The following is a 22687-nucleotide window of genomic DNA, read 5'->3' on the forward strand; positions in this document are numbered from 1 at the left end:
GGTGGCAGCGGCGAGAGATACTGCACCCCGTGGACGGCGCTTCCTGCAGTAAGTGACTGGGGAGCAGTAAAACAAAGGGGTGATTAACCCCTGGGAGTGTGTGCCCAGTGAGAAGGACTTTGCAGTAACAGGGTCCCCTGGGAGATTGCAGCGAGTGGTCCCAGGGTCGGAGGAGTCTACAGCTCGACCCTGGCAGAGAGGTGGTGACCTCAAGAAGGGCTGGTGCACTAGGGGTCCCCCTGGAAACCGTGGGGAGCGGCGAGCACCCCAGCCTGTGAGTGGCCAGCAGGAAGATGTATGCCAAGCTGTGCAAGTGCGACCTGCTGGAGCTGTGCAAGCAGAGGGGGCTGCGCCCGGGGAGACTCAGCAAGGACCAGCTGATTGCCCAGCTGGAAGAGGGAGATCGCATGAATGAACGGAGCCCTGTCTCTGAGGGAAGCAGCCAGGCAGATGCTTCCTAGGCATAGGGGAAGGGCGAGAAGGAGCCCAGTGTATACCGAGGGCACCGTGACACCCCTGGCCAGCAGGGGATCCTCCCGGCGAAGCTCACCCGCCAGCAGGGGATCCTCCCGGCGACGCTCGACATCCGTGGAGCGGATGCGGCTGGAATATGAAAGGGAGCTGAGACGGGAGGAGCTCGAGTTAAAGAGGCAAGAGCTGGAGGAGAAGGCGAAACAGCGTAACCATGAGCGGGAGGAGAAGGAGAACCAGCGTAAACATGAGGAGAACCAGCGTAAACATGAGCGGGAGGAGAAGGAGAAACAGCGTAAACATGAGCTGGACCTGGCCCAGCTGAGGAGAAGTGAGGCCCCGGCTGTGGTGAGTGAGGGGGGACCCAGGCCTACAAAGAGCTTTGATAAGCACTTGCTGCCCCGGCGTAAGGAGGGGGAGGACATAGATACCTTCCTGACGCCTTTGAGAATGCCTGTGAGCTGCACAGGGTTGACCCTGCAGACAGCATCGCAGTTCTCACCCCCTTACTGTACTCCACAGCCGTGGAGGTGTACAGCCGACTGAAAGGGGCGGAGGCAGAGGACTACGAACTGTTCAAACAGGCCCTGCTCCGCGAGTTTGGGCTGACTCCTGAGATGTACCGGAAAAAGTTCCAGAGTCAGCGTAAAATCCGTGAGGTCACATACCTACAACTGGTCAACCGGGCGCAGGGGTATGCCCGCAAGTGGACAGCTGTGGCCCAAACTAAAGAGGACCTCCTTGACCTATTCATACTGGAGCACCTGTACGAGCAGTGCCCGTCCGACTTGAGGCTGTGGTTGATGGACCAGAAGCCGGAGAACCCACAGCACGCAGGCCAGCTGGCCGACCAATTTGTGGACAGTCGGGCAGGGGATGGCAGGGAGGAGTCTCGAAGGAGCAGGCCTGCCTCAACGCAGAGAGAGAGTCATCATGGGACCTCCCAAAGGGGGCCTATGGAGAACCCCCCCAAAAAGGGAACATCCAGCGTCAGGTCCCTCCGACCCACTCAAGGGGACCCACGAGACATGGGCTGCTATCGCTGTGGCCAACGAGGTCACATACGGGCCCAGTGCCCCAAGCTCAGGGACAGACCAAGCAGACCCAACCCGCAGAGGGTGGACTGGGTAAAAACCCAATCGGAGGAGGGGCTACATTCCCAGGAAAGGGGTGCTGGCAACATACCACCTGTGGATGCTCCAGGCTCCGGGTTTTTGGTTTACCGGGTGGGCGCGGGGCTGCCCCTCCGGAAAGAGTGCATTGTTTCCCTGGAGGTAGATGGGAGGAAGGTCACTGGGTACTGGGACACGGGCGCAGAGGTGACGCTGGCCCGGCCCGAGGTGATGGCCTCAGATCGGATGGTGCCCGACACCTACCTGACCCTGATAGGCGTGGGCGGGACCCCATTCAAGGTGCCCGTGGCAAGGGTACACCTGAAATGGGGGGCCAAGGAGGGCCCCAAGGATGTGGGGGTACACCGATATTTGCCCACTGATGTGTTAATGGGAGGGGACCTCGAGGACTGGCCTAGTAACACCCAGAGTGCCCTGGTCGTGACTCGTAGTCAGAGTCGGCAAAGGGCACTGCACCCCGACAACGGGGAAGGTACTCAACCCAAGGTGCAGGACCCTAACCCAGGGAGCAGGGAATGCCCAGGGGCACGGTTCAGAGAGGCTGCGGCCTCAGACCCAGTCAGCAAGAGAGAGCTGGTCCCCATCCCTGTCCCAGCTGCTGAGTTCCAGGCCGAGTTGCAGAAAGATACCTCCTTGCGGAAGCACAGGGACCAGGCTGACCTTAGTGCGGTACAGACCATGAGGAGAGGTTGCAAGGAGAGGTTCCTGTGGGAGAAGGGCTTCCTGTACCGAGAATGGGCTCCCCCATTCCCCAGGGGAAGTAGAGTCATGGGGGATCAGGAGGCAGCTGGTGGTTCCCCAGAAGTTTCTTCACAAGCTGCTGTACCTGGCCCATGACATCCCTCTTGCAGGGCACCAGGGAATCCAGCGCACCAGGCAGAGGCTGCTACAGAACTTTTACTGGCCTGGGGTCTTTACCCAGGTCCGACAGTACTGCCAATCCTGTGACCCCTGCCAGAGGGTGGGGAAGGCCCGGGACAAGGGGAAAGCGGCTTTGAGGCTTTTACCCATCATAGAAGAACCTTTCCAGAAGGTGGCCATGGACATAGTGGGACCCCTCAGCAAGACGACCCGGTCGGGGAAGAAATACATCCTGGTGGTGGTGGATTTTGCCACTCGCTACCCCGAGGCGGTGGCCTTGTCCTCTATCGAAGCAGACACAGTGGCAGATGCGCTGCTGACAATTTTCAGCCGGGTGGGGTTCCCCAAGGAGGTCTTAACGGACCAGGGGTCCAACTTCATGTCGGCCCTGCTCCGGTCCTTATGGCAGAAATGTGGGGTCCAGCACAACTGGGCCTCAGCATATCACCCCCAGTCCAACGGGCTGGTAGAAAGGTTCAACGGGACGCTGAAGATGATGCTAAAAACATTTATGAACCAGCACCTGCAGGATTGGGACAAGTACTTACCTCACCTGCTGTTCGCGTACAGGGAGGTACCCCAGGAATCTACCGGGTTTTCACCTTTCGAACTGTTGTATGGAAGGCGGGTAAGGGGGCCCCTAGACCTGATGAGGGACGAATGGGAGGGGAAGGCCGCTCCCGAGGGAGAGTCAGTGGTGGAGTGTGTCCTGACCTTCCGGGAAAGACTGGCCGAGCTCATGGGCCTAGCCAGGGAGAATCTGGCCCGAGCCCAGAGGAGGCAGAAGGTCTGGTATGACCACACGGCACGGGCTCGTGCCTTCGCCACCGGGGATCAGGTGATGGTTCTCATCCCCGTGAGGAGAAACAAACTCCAGGCCGCCTGGGAAGGGCCCTTCAAGGTTATCAAGCAACTGAATGAGGTAAACTATGTGGTGGAGCTGTCAAACCGGGCACATCACCATCGGGTGTACCATGTGAACATGATGAAACCATACTATGACAGGGGGAATGTGGTGTTGGCCGTGTGTGGACATTGGGAGGGGCAGGGAGATGACCCCTTAGTGGATCTATTCCCTGGGAGAAAAGCTGGTTCCGCCCTGGAGGCGATTCCCCTCTCTGATCAACTGACCCCGGGCCAGCACGCTGAGATCAGAGGGGTGCTGCATCTATACCGACAGCTGTTTTCCAACCAGCCTGGACACACTAATTTGACTGTCCACAGGGTGGAGACCGGGTCACATCCCCCTATAAGATGCTCCCCTTTTCGGGTCACTGGTAAAACTGCCCAGGATCTTGAAAGAGAGGTCAGGGACATGCTGGCTTTGGGGGTGATCCAGCCGTCTTCCAGCCCTTGGGCCTTGCCAGTGGTGCTGGTCCCCAAGAAGGATGGGTCAATCCGGTTCTGTGTGGACTATCGAAAGCTCAATGCCATCACCGTATCTGATGCCTACCCCATGCCCAGGCCTGACGAGCTCCTAGACAAGCTGGGAGGTGCTCGGTACCTCACCACTATGGATCTTACCAAAGGCTACTGGCAAGTGCCGCTGGACGCAGATGCCAGGCTGAAATCGGCCTTTATCACCCCTCTGGGGCTCTACGAGTTTCTGACCCTGCCCTTCGGCTCCAAGGGAGCACCGACCACCTTCCAGCGCCTGGTGGATCAGCTACTGAGGGGGATGGAGAGTTTTGCTGTGGCGTATATTGACGACATCTGCATCTTCAGCCAGACCTGGGAGGACCACATGTCCCAGGTTCAACAAGTCCTGGACCGACTCCGAAAGGCTGGGTTAACCGTAAAGGCTGAGAAGTGCAAGGTGGGGATGGCTGAAGTATCTTACCTGGGCCATCGGGTGGGGAGCGGCTGCCTGAAGCCGGAACCAGCCAAGGTGGAGGTAATCAGAGACTGGCCTGCTCCCCAAACCAAAAAGCAGGTCCAAGCCTTTATTGGGATGGCGGGGTACTATCGAAGGTTCGTGCTCCACTTTAGTGCCATAGCCGGCCCCATCACCGAACTGTGCAAAAAGGGGAAGCCAGACAAGGTAATCTGAACTGAGCAGTGCCAGGAGGCTTTCCGGGCTCTGAAGGAGGCTCTGGTTAGTGGTCCAGTTCTGGCAAACCCAGATCTTGACAAACCCTTTATGGTGTTCACCAATGCCTCAAACACGGGACTAGGGGTGGTGTTAATGCAGGAGGATAAAAAGGGGGAGAGACACCCCATCGTGTACCTGAGCAAGAAGCTGCTATCCCAGGAGCAAAACTACTCGGCCATCGAGAAGAAATGCCTGGCCATGGTGTGGGCCCTTAAGAAGCTAGAGCCATATCTCTTTGGGCGACACTTCACCGTGTACACCGACCACTCTCCCCTGACCTGGCTGCACCAGATAAAAGGAGCCAATGCCAAGCTCCTGAGGTGGAGCCTGCTCCTGCAGGACTATGACATGGACATGGTCCATGTGAAGGGAAGTGCCAACCTGATTGTGGATGCGTTGTCCCGGAAAGGGGGCCCTGAACTTCCCCAGGTCACTGGGCAGAGTGACCCCGCTCAGTTCAGTCTCGAAGCGGGGAGAGATGTGATGGGGTAGGGGCTGTCTGTGTGGGGAATGGAAGAGCAGGGAAGAACTTTAGTTGATGGACCACGCCGGAGCTGTAACCTGAGCTAGGTAAGGGAGGGGAAAGGTCAACACCTTTGCCCGGGAAGGGGAAACAAAAGGAAGGGAGTGGCAGGAGGGAAGCAGTTTGAGTTTGGGCTTGGGGCTGTGTGGGCAGAATTCAGGGTATCCTAGCTAGGATCCAAGCACCCTGAAAGCCCAGAAGGACTCGGTGAAGGGGTCCTGACTGTGCCTGCAAGCTCTGCTGTAACCTGTGTTCCTGTTGTCCAATAAACCTTCTATTTTACTGGCTGGCTAAGAGTCACTGTGGGTCCCAGGAAGAGGGGTGCAGGGCCGGACTCCCCACACTCCATGACAGCAATTTAAAAGGAGGGGCTGTGGTTTTCGGGTTAATGTGCAGCACAAACCCAACTAAAGCCCTCCACCCCACCCTATTCTCTGGGATGATAGCTTCACTCCTCCCCCCACCGCGTGGCTAACAGCGGGGATGATTTCTGTTTCGCCACAGGCAAACAGCCCAGCAGGAACAGCCACATCTGAACGTCCCCTTAATAAAATTCCTCTATTTCAACCAGGTGACCATGAATGATATCACTCTCCTGAGGATAACACAGAGAGATAAAGAATGTATGTTGCTTGAATGCCAGCAAACACCGGAACCATACGCTGCCATGCTTTGTTATGCAATGATTCCAGACTACATGCTACTGGTCTGGTGTGGTAAAGTGTCCTTCCATGGAGGACGGAATAAGGCTGCCCTTCCCAGAAACCTTTAGCAAAGGCTGTGGGAGTACATCCAAGAGAGCTTCATTGAGATGTCCCTGGAGGATTTCCGCTCCATCCCCATACATGTTAACAGACTTTTCCAGTAGCTGTACTGGCCGCGAATGCATCCCAAGTCTTCAGGACAAATTAATCATTAAACACTTTTGCTTTTAAACCATATACAATGGAGCTGGCCTTGGGTAGGTTGAGAGGGTAGTGGATGCAGTCTGATAAACAGTTCCTGGCTGTCGGGGAAAACTTTTTTTCTGCTTTCTTGCTGTGTGCTAACTTCAACGTCCTCCTCTTCCTCATCCCCTAAATCCTCATCCTTGTTGCATGAGAGTCCATTGACGGAGTCCATGCACGGGGAAGGGGGTAGTTGTAGGGCCCCCCCTAGAATAACATGCAGCTCATCATAGAAGTGACATGTCTGGGGCTCTGACCTGGAGCAGCCATTTGCCTCTGTTTTTTTGGCAGGTTTGCCTGGGCTCCTTAAGTTTCATACGGCCCTGCTGTGGGTCCCTGTTATAGCATCTGTCCTTTGTGCCCTTGGAGATTTTTTCAAATATTGCAGCATTTCATCTTTTGGAACGGAGTTCTGATAGCACGGTGTTGGAGAAAAACTCAGTTCTCGCTTTTAGTTTGGGTGCAGCAAAATCAAATACTTTATTATTTCTCAAGCAATATTAATTGAGAGAGGGAGTGCCCTAGGACACTGGGTTGCCCCAGTCCCGGACAGGTCTCTCCACAGGTAAACAATTACAGCAAGCATTTATACCTTTGTTACAGACAATAGCAAGCAATATTAGAGACAATGATGAGCAACAGATGCATTTTGTTTATGCATAGGCCATCCTGCTATCTTATTTTTCTCAGCTTCTGGGCGCCAGCCTACGTATTTAATTATCAGTGCAAGGTCATAATAACTTCTCACACAGTTCTTTTCTGCTCGCCTCATACGATCCTCGCTTCTACAAGTCTCACGTCATTAGGGTTACAGCTGGCCTAACTCTTGTTAACAAACTGACATGCATTAAGATCCCCTACAAATCCTTGTCAATTCTTTCCCTTCTTCCACAATGGATTCATCTCCCCGTACAGCGATCAGATCCAGTACCTCCTATACGGTCCATGCTGGAGCTCTTCTGCGATTCTGGGACTGCATGGCCACCTCTGCTGATGAGATCTGCATGGTCACCTGTGCTGATCAGCTTGTGACACTGGGCAAATAGGAAATGAAATTCAAAAGTTCCCGGGGCTTTTCCTGTCTACCTGGCCAGTGCATTGGAGTTAAGAGTGCTGCCTAGAGCGGTCACAATGGAGCACTCTGGGATAGCTCCTGGAGGCCGATATCGTCAAATTGCATCCACACTACCCCAAAGTTGACCCAGCAAGGTCGATTTCAGCGCTAATCCCCTCTTCAGGTAGAACTACCAAAATCGATTTTAAGAGTCCTTGTCAACAAAAATGGCTTCGTCGTGTGGACAGAAGCAGGGTTAAATCGATCTAACGCTGCTAAATTTGACCTATACTCATAGTGTAGACTAGGGCTCAGAGAGACACACCAGAGATGTGTCGGCCATAAGATCCTTTAATGGTCTACCAGGTGTGGCTGAGGTGAGCCTAAAAAAGTATGTTGCACACAGCGACACCTAGTGGCGGATAAGTGTAATACATTTTAGCATTCCAATACATCTCCGTCTTAACATTTTACATTCCTACCATACACTATTGACACTATCACATTGTCTTTGAAGTTCAGTAGTGATAAGTCAGTTAAGTATCTCTGAATCGTACTGGCTTTCTAATTACACATCCCAAACACATAACAGCTTGGTCATCTGCTTGTCCGTTGGTGGCAATGACTGGCTGTGATCGGTCTGGAAGCCTTGAGTTTCTCTCTTCTAATGTGTAGAGTTTGTTCTGCCAATTGTTCTTTCTGAAGTATACACTGTAGATGTCCATGGTTCCTACTGAACTCACCCTGTCTGTCTCGATCACATACGATCTGGGCATTGGATTCTTTCTTTTTATGAAACTGGAGTTCTCCATCCTGTTTGACGCCAACACAGTCCAGACCCGGCAGTTCTCTAACTGAGTGATGTCTGCTGTAAAAGTGTTCAAAAACTCTTTCGCCTTTTTATCTGATTTGGCTGCTCTCTTAATCTCTGGCCACTTTCGAGATAGAACTACTGTTCTGACTTTGGAAAAGAACTTGACTTGTCTTCCCTTCAGGAGTTGTGCTGGACTGCATCCAGTAGCTGCTGTTGGTGTTGATCTGTGGCTCAGGAGAGCAAGGAATGGATCTTCCTGCTATCAGATTTTCTTGGCTGTCTGTACATTTCTCTTAGCATCTCCACTCGTGGGTAATCTGGGCTGCTAGTAATGTGATCAAAATCCTATTTTATTTGGAATTACTTGAATTCCACTGCAGTGAATTGTGCTCAGTTGTCTGCTTTTGCTCACCAAACTGAACAAAAGCACAGTTCAGTTTCTCAGTAACACTGTAACCTGATGTGACTTTCAAGTACATTATTTCTATATACCTGGAAAAATAGTCCATGCCAAGCAGGTCCTCTGAATCTGCATAAATCTGCAGCCAATCTCTTCCAAGGCCTGGCTGGAAGGTGGTATTGTGTTGTGCTGGTCTGTTAGTTCTGCAATGTTCACATGTAGATACTTCATTGCATATGTCCTTGCTGGCGCCTGGCCACCATGCCAACTGGTTGGCCCGTTCACAGTCAATCCTTGATGCCCTTCAGGGATGAGGTTTAGGGGCACTAGGGAGGGTAGCCCAGGCTGTCCTTGCTTGTGCACTGTGTGCACAGAAGCTCTCCCCCCGCTGGCAGCAGTAGTGTCACTCCAACCCCTTGTCCTGGAGAGACACTGCTCAGCCCCGCAGCTCCCTCACGAGGATCGGGCCCAGTGCCAGAGGCAAAATCCTATCTATCTGCTCCCCGCTGGCTCAGAGGGTTTGATCCCCCCATGGCACCTCCTTTTCCCTCCAGGCCATGTGATACGGGATCCCCCCCCACATACAACCGCATGGAACAGAGGCATTGTGAGGCGAGTACCCGCTGCCATGGCAACCATCTCCACAGTGAGGCACAGACCCCGATAGGGTGCAGGCGAGGAGGGAAGCGGGTGCCTTGGAGGATCTGGCACAGGCAGCCGGGTTCAGCCTGATCCCACATCAAGCAGGAAAGCTCCTCACAGGCAGGGAGAGACACCATGGGGCAGCCAGCCCCCCAGCCCCCACCTCTCCCTGCTCTGACCATGGAGCAGCCACACCCCTAGTCCCCAGCCGCTCCCTGTCCCCAAGGTCTGACCCAGGGGCCAGCCAGTCCCCTATTCCACCCACCCCTCCCTGCCCCCAGATCTGACCCACCAGGTAGCTAGCCCCTTATCCCCCCATCTCTTCCTGGTGCCTGGATCTGACCCATAGGCCTAGGCAGCCCAGAATCCCCTTCCCTGTGTCAGACCCATTCACACACTGTGGGGCTGGAGTAACCCTGAGCTGGGTGGTCCCAGGCTCGAAGGCACCTTGAAGGGGACGAGGGGCGGGGCTCAGGACCCTGGCTGTCTGTGTCAGAGGGGGTCCCTCAAGCCAGGAGGTATTGACCCCTCTTTTCCCTCCAGCTCGGCCATGGGGCCACCTGCTGAGCTGCTGCGGGGCCGGGCAGGCCCGGAGGCCTGGCGCAATGAGGCCAAGGCCACGGTGCAGGCAGCGCACCAGCTGCGGGGGCGCTGCTGGCGGGAGGCTCTGGCACAGTGGCGCCCACTGCACCCCCCAGGCCAGCCTCAGGAGACACCCTATGAGCGCCGCAGACGGCTTCAGGGCTGGCGCTTCAAGCTGGATGTGACGGAGGCTGGTGAGATGCTGGAGAAGCCGCCCGAGGGGCCGGGCATCACACTGTGGAAGAGCAAGATGAAGCCCCCACCCTGGGTGAGCCAGCTGCCCCTGCCCTGCTTCCGGGACCACTGCGCCAGCCAGAGCAATGGGCTGGCTGCCCGCTATGCCAGCGCTGTGCGCCTGGTGGTCAGCCGGCTGCACCAGGCGCTCACTGAGCTCAACGAGCAGGCCAAGCGCCTCAACTTGGCACGCCAGCGCCTTGATGCTGCCCTGGCCAAGGTGCGCACCGCGCTGCTCACCAACCAGCAGAGTGCCCTAGTGCGTGGGCACCGGCCCCCAGCTGAGCAGGTGAGAGCCCACGCCTCGTATCCCCCCGCACACCATTTCCCTGTCTGTGCCCTCTATCCCTCCATGCCCCATATCCCCTGTGCCCTCTATCCCCTTGCACCCTGTATCCCCCATGTCCCGTATCCCCCCAGCATGGTCAGGTGTGGGCACCAGTCCCCAGCCGAGCAGGTGAGAGCCCCCCTATATACCTGCACCCCATTTCCTCTGTGCCCTCTATCCCCCTGCACCCTGTATCCCCCATATCCCATAACCCCCCAGCACACCCAGGCATGGGCACCAGCCTCCCATCAGGCAGGTGGGAGCTCCAATAACTTGTATCCCCATATGCTCCATATCCCCTGTGCCCCATATTCTCCGCACCCCTTATCCACACTCTATCCAGACGTGGGCACTGGTTCTCCACCAAGCAGGTGAGAGCTCCCCCAGATCCCAGATCCACCCACACCCAATATTGCCCCCCCCATGCCCATCATCCACCAGCGTGGCCGGATGCCAGCATTGACACCCCCACCCCTACTGAGCAGGTGACAGCCCCCACCTCATATCTCACCACTCACCATTCCCCTCACACTCCATATCCTGCCCTGTATCCCTCCCATGCCCCATAGCCCCAGCACTCCATGGCCTCCCAGTTCCCCCAGACACAGGCACCAGCAGGTGACATCCCCCATATCCCCAATAGACCCGGTATTCCCCCAAGTGATGCCACTCCCCCAGCATGGGCAGGTGCTGGCAATGGCTGACCCCGGCTGACCCCCCCCCCACTGAGCAGGTGAGAGCCCCCTGTGCCCCATATCATACCCACAGGGCTACGTGCAGGCATTAGCTCCACACTGTGCCAGTGAAAGCCCCCCACCCCCTGTGCCCCCCCATGCCCCAGATACCACCATGTTGCATATCCCCCACTGTGCCCCACCACCTCCCATCATGGCCAGGCACCAGGACCAATCCCCTATCAAACTAGTGAGAAGTCCCCATATTTCACCACACACTATTTATCCACTCCCTATGCCCCATCACCCCCCATCACAACCTGTCACAGGCACCGACAATGCCCCCACACAGAGCAGGTGAGAGCCCCATGGACCCCATATCCCTCCCATGCACCCCACATCCTCCCCCAGCACAGTCCCCACTTAGCAGATGAGAGTTTACCATCCTCCCCATATTCCTCACACTCACACACCCCCGAGCACGGCCACTCGTGGACACCCTCCACCACAGAGCAGGTGGTACCCCCACACCTATCCTCCCTGCCCCGTATCCCCACCACACACACCCAACCCCGCTCCCAGCCCAGGTCCCACCAGTGCGGCCAGCACCAAGCCTGCAATGGCTGGCATTGCTGGGGGCTAAGCGTTCATTCTGCCCCGTCTCTGCTCATCCCCCTGTGGCGCAGGCCCCAGACCAAGTGGATGCACTGCTGCGGTGGGAACGCAAGGAGCTGCAGAGGCTGAAGGTGGAGTTGGAGAGGGACATGGACATGTCGGAGGCACACCTGAAGGTGGGGCTGGAGTGGGGACCAAAGGCCTAGACAGCAACTAGATGCCTGGGCACTGCCTGGTCGATCTGGCAGTGGGTGGGCAGGTGTGTCGGGGGATTGCCATCCCTGCCAGCATGCCCCTTTGGGGCTGGGCTACCAGTTCCTTCTTCTGCTGGGTCCCCAGGGCTCCGCGGCGTACTCAGCACTCCATCCTGGGCACTGAAAAGCCCAGCAACCCACAGTCCAATGTGCCACTCTGGACCCCCTGGGGCACTGGGCCAGGTGCTGGAGCTGGGGACCCTTCTCAGTGGGACGCCAGCAGCCCTTAGCCTACTATTTCAGGGCCAGGAGTACTGTCATCTCCGTGGTGGCTGGCAGGGAGCCCACTCCCCTCTAGGCCGCAGCCTAGGAACCCCGTAATGACAGATTGGGGCTGTCTACCCTGCCCATGCTACCTACTGGGGCGTCTTCCCATCACAGCCTGAGCGCCGGCCCCTCCCCTGGGCGCCTGACGTGCCAGATCCCTGCTGGTGTCTCCCCATTTGCCGCTCTCACTGGGCTGCCCTGGCACCCCCCACCAAATCCCATCCCAAAGGGAGCAGCTCAGCCCAACCTGCGCCCCCTCAGGCCGTCCCCTGCTGGCCTGTCTTGAGTCCCCTGCTCTGTCCCGCGCTGGGCTCGCCAGCCTGCCCTACGGTCAGGCTGCCTTGCCCCCAGAGCCTTCTCCATCCCAGGGATTGCCCCATGTCTCTCTTTCCACCCCGCCCTGCCCAGGTTCCACCCCCCCCTTTCCATGTCTTCCCCCTTGCCCTTCTGGGCCCTCCACAGTTACGTGCGAGAAAGGCACTGCAGAGATTGGTCCCTCTGCCCACATCTGTCTCTGAGCTGGGCACTCACACTGGCACACTCTCTGGCACGAACTGGGCAGGTGTGGGGGACACACTGACCTGTGTTTCCTGTGCCAGGCCCTGGGCAGATGTGGGGAGTGAGGGGTGTGGGGGATACATTGACCCCTGTTCCCCATGCCAGGCACGGGGCGAGTGTCAGGGTTTGAGGGTGTGGGGAGCACACTGACCCATGTCCTCCATGCCAGGCGCTGGGCAAGTGCCAGCACACTCTAAGCATGCTGTGTCAGGAGCGGGGACAGGTGCTGGAGCTGCTGGGGCAGCCGCTGCGCATGGTGCTGCTGGAGGCCGAGCGCGAGTCCTGGCTCAGCCTGAGCCGGCCCTCGTCCCCCTTCGTAGTGAGGAACCCCACCCCAGAGCCCAGCCCTGTCGGGCCCTACACACCAGGTATGGCCTGGCCCGCCCCACCCCAGGGACCCCCCACAGCCCTCCCAGAGCCCCCCTCATCCCCTGTGTACCACCATTAGCCCCCACTCATGAGCCCAGCCCCGTTGGTCCCTACATGCCAGGTATGGCCTATCCCCCACCTTATCCCAGGGACCCCTCCCACAGACCCTCCAGAGACCCCATGTATCCCCGGAGACCACTCTTCACTCAGCCCGCCTCAGCCCATGCATACTCCCAGGGACCCCCACCTCACTCACCCCCCCCACTCAGCCCCCCAAGAGCCCCCACATCCCCTGTATACCCCTAGGGACCTCCCACTCCACTCAGCCCCCCTCAGCCCATGAGTACCCCGATTGCACCCCACTTCTAAGCCCAGCCTCACTGAGGCAGTTCTGACTCCATGTCCCCCCAGAGTGCGCGGCGGCCATTGAGGAGGCACGGTGCCTGACCCTGCGCTCCAAGGAGGTGCTGGCCACGCTCAAGGCAGCCACAGCCCAGGTCATGGCCTCGCGCCACCAGGCCCAGGCGGCTTTAGATGGCAGCCTGCAGCGCAAGATGGACGAGACTCTGGCGCTCAAGGTATGGGGGCAAGGCATGCTCCCTGCCCCCTACACACTGCCCTCCCAGAACTCCTGCACACTGTGCCCCACGCAATGCCTGCCCCCCAGCATGCTACCCCCTACGTACCCCCACCCTTTCCTCAGCCCCTGCACACTGCTCTCCCCCTGCCTTTGCCCCTGCCTGCACACTAACCCCCATGGAACACTTTCCCTGCCCCCTCCCGCATGCTGCCCCCCACAAAACCCATCCCCCTGCCTCTGTGCCCTCCACATTGCACCCCACGGAACCTCACCCCTCCTCCTGCCCCCCCCAGAGTCCTCCATGGAACCCCTCCCCTGCCCCCCCACAAAATACCTCCACCTCCCCCTGCCCCTGCACACTGCCCATCTCGGAACCTGTCCCCCTGCCCCTCGCACATTGCCCCCCATGGAACACCAGCCCTGTCCTCCACATGCAGGGCCCCCCATGCTGCCCCCCCACAGACCCCTCCCCCTGCCCCCCTACACTGCTCCCGATGGAACTCCACCCTCTCCCTGTCCCCCTGCACTCTGCCCCTCACGGAACCCCTTCCCCTGCCCTCCACAGAACCCCAACCCTCTCCCTGCCCCCCGGCACGCTGTCCCCCACGGAACCCCTCTCTCCCATGCTGCACGCTGACCCCCACAGAACCCCAGCCATCCTCCTGTCCCCCGCAAGCTGTCCCCGATGGAACTCCTCCCCCTATCCCTGTCCTCCCAAATGCTTCCCTCCACAGAACCCTTCCCCCTGCCCCTTGCACGCTGCCCCCCACAGAACCCATATCCCTTCCCCCACATGCTGCCCCCACGGAACCCCTCCCCTTGCCCCTGTCCCCCACAGAACCGCTTCCCCTGCCCTCTGTCCCCCTCGGAACCTCTCTCCCTGCCACTCACATGCTGCCCACCCTCCATGGAACCCTTCCTCTTGCCCCTGTCCCCTTGCATGCTGCCCCCCAAAGAACCTCATTCCTCCTCCTGCCCCTGCCCCTGCCTGCTATGGAACCCATCATTGCGCCCCTGCCCTGGCCGCCAGTACCACGCTGCCATGCCTAGGAGCCCTTTTCAAATGCCCAGGCCCCTGGGAAATTGCCCTCTTTGCCCCCACCCCCACCCCGTTGGCAGCTCTGCTTCCTAGACAGATCCCCTGGGCTCCAGCCTTGTTCTCTGCTGGAGAGCCCAGTATGTGCTCAGCCTCCCTGCACAGAGTCGGGGGCTGGGCACTAGGTGCATGGCTGGGCAATTGGCTTCCCCTTGTCCAGGTGCGTTTGCCACTGAGCCGGGGTCAGCCTGGGCCAGTTCAGCCAGGCCTCATTCAGACTGACCTGTCCAGAGAACCAACAGTCCAGCCCTGCCCCGCCCCCAGGAGCCCTGCGCAAGTGAGGAGACACTGAGGCACACGCAGACATCATAAAACTATAACAGAAAATTCCCACTTCCTCATAGCTGCCCCATAAATCACCCAGAGCCCCTAAACCAGTGGGGCTTTCAGCCTGGCTGGGGGACCCCCTGCCCCACATTCCCCCATCCCTATATCAGCCCCACAGCCCATACCTCACGCTAGCACCATGCGCCCAGTTCTATACCAGACCCACAGCCCCTGCCCCACACTCCCCCATCCCCCCAGCTCTATACCAGACCCACAGCCCCTGTCCCACACTCCCACATCGCCCCAGCTCTATACTAGACCCACAGCCCCTGCCCCTGCCCACAGCCCCTGCCCCATGTTTCCCCCATCCCCCCAGCTCTATACCAAACCCACAGCCCCTGCCCAACACTCCCCCAACCCCCCAGCTCTATACCAGATCCACAGCCCCTGCCCCACACTACCCTATCCCCCTAGCTCTATACCAGATCCACAGCCCCTGCCCCACACTCCCCCATCCCCCCAGCTCTATACCAGACCCACAGCCCTTGCCCCATGTTCCCCCCATCCCCTCAGCTCTATACCAGACCCACAGTCCCTGCCCCATTCTCTGCCCATCCCCCCCAGCTCTACACCAGACCCACAGCCCCTGCCCCTGCTCACCCTGTCCCCATACCCAACCCACAGCCCCTGCACCATGTTCCCCCATCCTCCCAGATCTATATCAGACCCACAGCCCCTTCTTCAGGCTCCCTTCATCCTCCCATCTCTATACCAGACCCATAGCCCCTGCCCCACACTTCCCCATCCCCCAGCTCTATACCAGTCCCACTGCCCCTGCCCCACTCCCCCTCATCCCCATAGACAGCTCTATACCAGCCCCACTGCCCCTGCTCCACCCTGCCCTCATGCCCCCATCCCTATATCAGATCCACAGGCCTAGATCCGCACTGCTGGGACAGGGGATGGCACACTAAAGGACTGATTATGCCCCACCCACACTGGGAGGCCACGGTGGGGGCATTCAGGCCCCACCTACAGGCCAAGGGGGAAGGTCTCTGGTGTGGTCCCCAAACCTGGGGGTTGAGGGGTGGGGTGACCCATCCCTGCAGGGACCCAGCGTGCTCCCCACGCCTCATTCTGTGTTCCCTCGCCGGCCAGGAGCGTCTCTACATGGCTTTGGGGGGCATGCGCAGCACCCTGAACCGCTGCCAGCGCTTCCACGGGGAGCTGGACATCACCCAGGGCATGACCATGGTGAGTAGGGGTGGAGGGGGTTAGGGGGATGACCCTCTGCTGGGAGGGCAGGCAGGGCTCAGCTGGGGGCAGGCGGGGAGTAACACTGCTAGGGGGTGGGCAGGGGTGTTACCCGCTAAAATTCTCTGTTACTCACACCCTCTAGGGCACCCACCTTTACCCAGTTCCTAGGGCTCAAGGCTTAACCCTCTTTATTTAGGCACCCCGACCCTTTCCCAGTTCCTAGGGCTCCAGACAAAAGGCACCTAACTTTACCCCTCTGTGGGCTCCAGGCAAACATCCTTTCTCTGTGGACTCAGGGCTTAATTTTTGAAGGGTTTACAGGCTCTTTTACCAGTGAAGGAGCCCTACACAGTACTATCCTATGTAACCTCTATTTATTAACAATCACCACAAACCAGAATGCAAACACTACACATACAACGCTCACCACTCCCAACAAGATGAACTTTTCTTGATGGCCCATCAGGATCAGGTCATCTGGGGGAACTACAGGTTGTGACCACATCATTGGCAGGGAGTGTTGAGGTCTGGCAGCTCTGTTCTTGGGCTGGGTCCTGGAGTTGGTTCCCAAAGAACTTCCTTTTGGACCCCAGTTTATATAGTGAAACTTGAGGCCTGCTTAGTCACAGCTGCAGAAATTGTCAGAAGCCTGCATCCCAAGAAAGGGGAAAAAAACCATGGGCAGGAGTTGTAGGCCAAGCTGGATGAGCAAGCAACTCAGAGAGGGGATTAGGAGAAAGCAGAAAGCTTACAGGGAGTGGAAGAAAGGCGGGATTAGCAAGGGAAGCTACCTTGGTGAGGTCAGAACATGTAGGGATAAAGTGAGGAAGGCTAAAAGCCGCATTGAACTGGACCTTGCAAAGGGAATCAAAACCAATAGTAAAAGGTTCTACAGCGACATAAATAAGAAGAAAACAAAGAAAGAAGAAGTGGGGCCGCTATACACTGAGGATGGAATGGAGGTTAAGGATAACCTAGGCATGGCCCAATATCTAAATAAGTACTTTGCCTCAGTTTTTAATAAGACTAGTGAGGAGTTTAGCGATGATGGAGGGATGATAAACGGGAATGTGGATATGGAGGTGGATATTACCGCAACTGAGGTAGAGGCCAAACTTGAACAGCTTAACGGGAGAAAATCGGAGGGCCCGGACAATCTCCATCTGAGGATATTAAAGGAACTGGCGCGTGAAATTGCGAGCCTGTTAGCGAGAATTTTTAAGCAATCAATAAACTCGGGGGTTGTGCCGTACGACTGGAGGATTGCTAACGTAGTCCCTATTTTTAAGAAAGGGAATAAAAGTGATCCGGGTAATTATAGGCCTGTTAGCTTGACTTCTGTAGTATGTAAGGTCTTGGAAAAAATTTTAAGGGAGAAAGTAGTTAAGGACATAGAGGTCAATCGTAATTGGGACGAATTGCAACATGGATTTACTAAAGGTAGATCGTGCCAAACCAATCTGATCTCCTTCTTTGAGAAGGTGACGGATTACTTAGATAAAGGAAATGTGGTAGATCTAATTTACCTCGATTTCAGTAAAGCGTTTGACACGGTTCCACATGGGGAACTGTTAGTTAAATTGGAAAAGATGGGGATGAATATGAAAGTTGTAAGGTGGATAAGGAACTGGTTAAAGGGGAGACTCCAGCGGGTCGTATTGAAGGGTGAACTGTCAGGCTGGAAGGAGGTTACTAGTGGAGTCCCTCAAGGATCGGTTTTGGGACCGATCTTATTTAACCTTTTTATTACTGACCTTGGCACAAAGAGCGGGAATGTGCTAATAAAGTTTGCGGATGACACAAAGTTGGGGGGTATTGCTAACACGGAGAAGGACAGGGATACTATTCAGGAAGATCTGGACCACCTTGTAAACTGGAGTAATAGTAATAGGATGAAATACAATAATGAAAAGTGCAAGGTCATGCACTTAGGGATTAATAATAAGAATTTTAGATATACGTTGGGGACGCATCAGTTGGAAGCGACAGAGGAGGAGAAGGACCTTGGGGTATTGGTCGATAGCAGGATGACTATGAGCCGCCAATGTGATATGGCTGTTAAAAAAGCAAATGCGATTTTAGGATGCATTAGGCGAGGTATTTCCAGCAAGGATAAGGAGGTGTTAGTACTGTTATATAAGGCGCTGGTGAGACCCCATCTGGAATATTGTGTGCAGTTCTGGTGTCCCATGTTCAAGAAGGATGAATTCAAACTGGAACAGGTCCAGAGATGGGCTACTAGGATGATCCGAGGAATGGAAAACCTGCCTTATGAAAGGAGACTCAAAGAGCTTGGCTTGTTTAGCCTGGCCAAAAGAAGGATGCGGGGGGATATGCTTGCTCTATATAAATATATCAGGGGGGTTAACGTTAGGGAGGGAGAGGAATTATTTAAGTTTAGTACTAATGTAGGCACGAGGACGAATGGGTACAAACTGGATATTAGGAAGTTTAGACTTGAAATTAGACGAAGGTTTCTAACCATTAGGGGAGTGAAGTTTTGGAACAGCCTTCCGAGGGAAGTAGTGGGGGCAAAAGACTTATCTGGCTTCAAGACTAAGATATGGAGGGGATGTTATGATAGGATAGTTTAATTTGGGCAATTGATCTTGGATTATCACCAGATAAGTCTGCTCAATGGTCTGCGGGGAGATGTTGGATGGGATGGGAACTGAGTTACTGCAGAGAATTCCTTCTTGGGTGCTGGCTGGTGAGTCTTGCCCACATGCTCAGGGTTTAGCTGATCGCCATATTTGGGGTCGGGAAGGAATTTTCCTCCAGGGCGGATTGGCAGGGGCCCTGGAGGTTTTTCGCCTTCCTCTGCAGCGTGGGGCATGGGTCGCTTGCTGGTGAATTCTCTGCAGCTTGAGGTCTTCAAACCAGTTTTGAGGATTTCAATAACTCAGTCCTGGGTTAGGGGTTGTTATAAAAGTGGATGGGTAGGGTTCTGTGGCCTGCCTTGTGCAGGAGGTCAGACTAGATGATCATATTGGTCCCTTCTGACCTATGAGTCTATGAGTCTATGAGACACTTTGCTGGGGGGGTGGGCAGGGAAGAAGGGGCCAGCTGGGGGCACCCGGGGAATGGGGGCTGGGGAAGAGGAGACTGGCTGGCAGCAGCTGGGGGATAGGCAGAGGAAGAAGGGACCAGCTGGGGGCACCCAGGAGATAGGCAGGGAAGAAGGGGCCAGCTGGGGCCACCCGGGGGATGGGCAGGGGAAGTGGAGACTGGCTGGGGGGCAGCCGGGGGATAGGCAGGGGAAGAAGGGACTGGCTGGGGGTGGAGGGGGCTCCTCCAGGTGAGGCTGCCCTGCTCTGACCCCTGCTGCATTGTTCTAGGGCCCTAAGTCCAGCCAGTACCTGGAGGCACGGGAGAAGCTGACACGGCCCCTGGTGCGGGTGTACCAGCGCCATGTGGGAACCCAACTGCCTGAGGCCCAGATCCTCACCCAGGTAAGTTCCAGGGGTCGCACCCACTGGTATGGATGTAGGGAGTGGCGATGTTGCCAATCTGGGGGTACTTTGCCCAGTTGTGATGGCTGTAGAGTGGTGATGGTGTTGCCGGATGGGGGTACCTTGCATTGCTGGGATGGCTATAGGGATGATGGTCTTTCTGGGCAAGGGAACCTTGCACAGCTGAAGGGGCTTTCAGGAGTGATGGTGTTGCTGGTTGAGGGTACCTTGCCCAGCTATATGGGGTTACTGGATGGGGATATCTTGCCCGGCTGTAGGGGATGATTGTGTTGCTGAGTGCGGATACCTTGCCTGGCTGCAATGGCTGTAGGAGTGACAGCATTGGTTGGCAGAGATACCTTCCCCAGCCATAGGGGGGTGACGGTGTTGCTGAGTGGGGGTACCTTGCCTGGCTGTGATGGCTGTAGGGGTGACAGCGCTGCTTGGTAGGGGTACCTCACCCTGCTACAGGGGGGTGACAGTGTTGCTGGAGGAGGGGTGGCTTTGCCTGGCTCGTAGGGGTGAGGTGTAGCTAGGCCGGGGTACCTCACCTGGCTGCTGGGAGGTGATGGTGTTTCCTGTCCGCCTGTCCTTCCCCCAGGGCAGCATGCATCTGGAGCGCTCCATGCAGAAGGCGGCAGCCAATGTGCAGCAGATGCAGGCCACCCAGCGGCACCTGCACGCCTCCATCCGTGACAAGCAGACAGGCTTCCACGTGGATGCCAGCGTACAGCGCCTGCGCCGCCGCTGCATGCACCCCCGCAGCAGCCTGGTGGAGGCCTGCCAGCTGCGCTGCTCCTAGGGGGCCCCCATAGCCAGAGCATGAGAATAAAATCCCAGAGACCTTTGACCTGCCCAAAAGTGTTACTCCACCGGGGAGAGGGGAATGCGGGGCCTGAAGTGGGGCAGGTTGAGGAGGCCAGGGGAGGTGGGAATGTGGGGACCAAGGGCATCAGAGAAGGCGAGTGGGGTGGGACAGGTGTCACAGAGCCATAGGATCAGTGCTAACCCCCAGCTTTAAACAGTCCCTTGGAGGATCCACTTCTTCAGTGGGCCAGACCCCCCCAAGGGGTCCCACTCTTCTGCAAGGGGAGGCCACTCAGCCTCACCACCTCCTGGAGTGAGCTCCTGGGCTCTAGCCTTGCTGCTTCATGCCCTGAGCTCTGCCCAGGGAGTCCAGCTGAGCCAGACCCCTGGGCAGAGACCTGCCCACTCTGCAGGGCCTAGTGCATTGGTGGGTGTCAGCTGTTCAGTGCTAGGGGCTCCCCTTGGCTTTCCAGATCCTCCATTGCTTCGAGTCAGTTTCAGCCAGTCCTCTAACAAGACAGGCAGCGAGGTGACACCCCTCCTCCCCACATCTCTCCTGTGCTGCCCCAGGAGCAGGATTAACTTTCCTGCACCCACTGGGTAGCACTGCAAAGCACTGGGGGAAACTGAGGCATGCATTAGCATTGGAAAAAATAATACAGAAAATTCCCACTTTGTCACATGGAGGCCAGGGGGTGAGGGTTGGGGAGCAGAGGGGAGGCTGAGTGGGGAAAGGATCTGGGAGGGAATAGAGGAAGGGGAGGCCAGGTGGGTTGGGACTTGGGAGGCACTGGAAAAGCTAGGTATAGTGGGGGTTGGGGAGGCCAGGGGGCACTGTGGGAGCCGTGTGGGGTGAAGGTTGGGGGACAATGAGAAGTCTGGGTGAGGTGGGGGTTGGGTAGCATGGATTGCTGGGGAGACTGGGTGGGATGGAAGTTAGGGGGCAAAGGAGGAAGCCAGGCAGGGTGGGGGCTGAAAGGGGCAGGACTGGAGAGGGTGGAGGGGGCGAGGGTTGGCAGGGGACAGGGGAAGCTGGGTGAAATGAGAGTTGGGGGGCACTGGGAAAGCCAGGCTGGGGGCAGGCCGGGTGAGATGGGAGTTAAGGTGGGCATGGGAGTGGCTGGGCAAGGTGGGGTGGGGAGAACACCAGCAAGTCCCCTGTCAGGCTCTGGGGAGTCAAGCCCACTCCTTCCTCCATAGCTCCGGACATGTCGGCACAGCCACCTTGATGTCCCTCAGCCAAGGGGCTGGCCAAACACCGAGGGGCCCAGCAAGGACGCTCCTGGCCTGCGCTACCTGCCCCCGGCGACTGGCCTTGACCCTTTCACTATGTGGCTGACGTGCGAGCCAGGCTGGCTGGTGGCTCCCTCCCCTAGAGCTGTGCCGGCTGTGCAGGGCTCCTAGTGTGGCCATCACGAACGCACATGCATGGGCACCTCTCAGGGCCCTCCCTGCTAACTGGGGGGCCCTGCCACACTAGGCAGAACCTCAAAGAATTTCCAGGCCAACGCATTCTGCCAGCTTAGGCTTGTTGCCTGGCATTTCCACGCCCCACTAGCCCTAGCCCTTGTCTACACTATGAGGTTGGGTTGAATTTAGCTGCATTAGGTCGATTTAAAAATGACCATGTCCACACAACCAATCCCATTCCATCGACCTAAAGAGCTCTTAAAATCAACTTCTGTACTCCTCTCAGACGAGGGGAGTAGCGCTAAAATCGACCTTGCTGGGTCAAATTTGGCGTATTGATGATATTGGCCTCCAGGAGCTATCCCAGAGTGCTCCATTCTGAATGCTCTGGACAGCACTTTGAACTCCGATGCACTAGCCAGGTAAGCAGGAAAAGCCCCGGGAACTTTTAAGTTTCATTTCCTGTTTGGTCAGCGTGGCGAAGTCAGCAGCACTCAGCAGCAGAGGTGACCATGCAGTCCCCCCAGAATCACAGAGCATAGAATGTTTTTATGCTCCCCCTATCATCTCCGTCCCTGAGGTTATCACAGATTAGAAGGCAAAAAAAACGCACTTGCGATGACATGTTTGCCAAGCTCATGCAGCCCTCCCACACTGATAGGGCACAGCTTAATACATGGAGGCAATCAGTTCCAGAGGCCAGGAAAGAATTAAGTGAGTGCGAAGAGTGGAGGCAGGACGCGATGCTGAGGCTAATGGGGGAGCAAATGGACATGATTGTTGCCGGCAGATAACTGCCTGAGGCCAAGCAACAGCGGGGGGGGAGGGGATCCGTTGCCTGGTGTGCCGCGCCAATAAACACACCAGAGTGGAGAAGCAAACCAAATTTATTTGAGATCTCAAAGCGGTGCAGGGAGAATGACTCAGATCAAGCATGTCTAAAACAAGCAGTCTGTTCCTTTATATCCATGAGATCTTTTCTCACTGACTAACAATCCCC

At 56.9% G+C, this 22687-nt stretch overlaps 1 protein-coding gene across 1 annotated transcript; it reads left to right on the top strand.

Annotated features, from left to right (window-relative positions):
- Nucleotides 1-9487: 9487 nt before the first annotated feature.
- On the top strand, nt 9488-20272 carry CCDC105 (coiled-coil domain containing 105). The gene is made up of 7 exons (XM_050920405.1): nt 9488-10042; nt 11442-11546; nt 12619-12817; nt 13230-13396; nt 15920-16015; nt 19357-19470; nt 20072-20272. The coding sequence occupies exons 1-7, from the start codon at nt 9488-9490 to the stop codon at nt 20270-20272; spliced, it is 1437 nt and encodes a 478-aa protein (XP_050776362.1).
- Nucleotides 20273-22687: the final 2415 nt, after the last annotated feature.

Source organism: Gopherus flavomarginatus, chromosome 12, assembly GCF_025201925.1.
Source record: "Gopherus flavomarginatus isolate rGopFla2 chromosome 12, rGopFla2.mat.asm, whole genome shotgun sequence".
Classification (NCBI taxonomy): Eukaryota; Metazoa; Chordata; order Testudines; family Testudinidae; genus Gopherus; species Gopherus flavomarginatus.

Excerpts from the sequence above, each read along its gene's own strand:
- CCDC105 (XM_050920405.1), top strand. The coding sequence starts at position 9,488 with ATGGGGCCACCTGCTGAGCTGCTGCGGGGCCGGGCAGGCCCGGAGGCC. Across the intron at positions 11,547-12,618 it reads TGTCGGAGGCACACCTGAAG|GCGCTGGGCAAGTGCCAGCA; the intron begins GTGGGGCTGGAG and ends CCTCCATGCCAG. Across the intron at positions 19,471-20,071 it reads AGGCCCAGATCCTCACCCAG|GGCAGCATGCATCTGGAGCG; the intron begins GTAAGTTCCAGG and ends TCCTTCCCCCAG.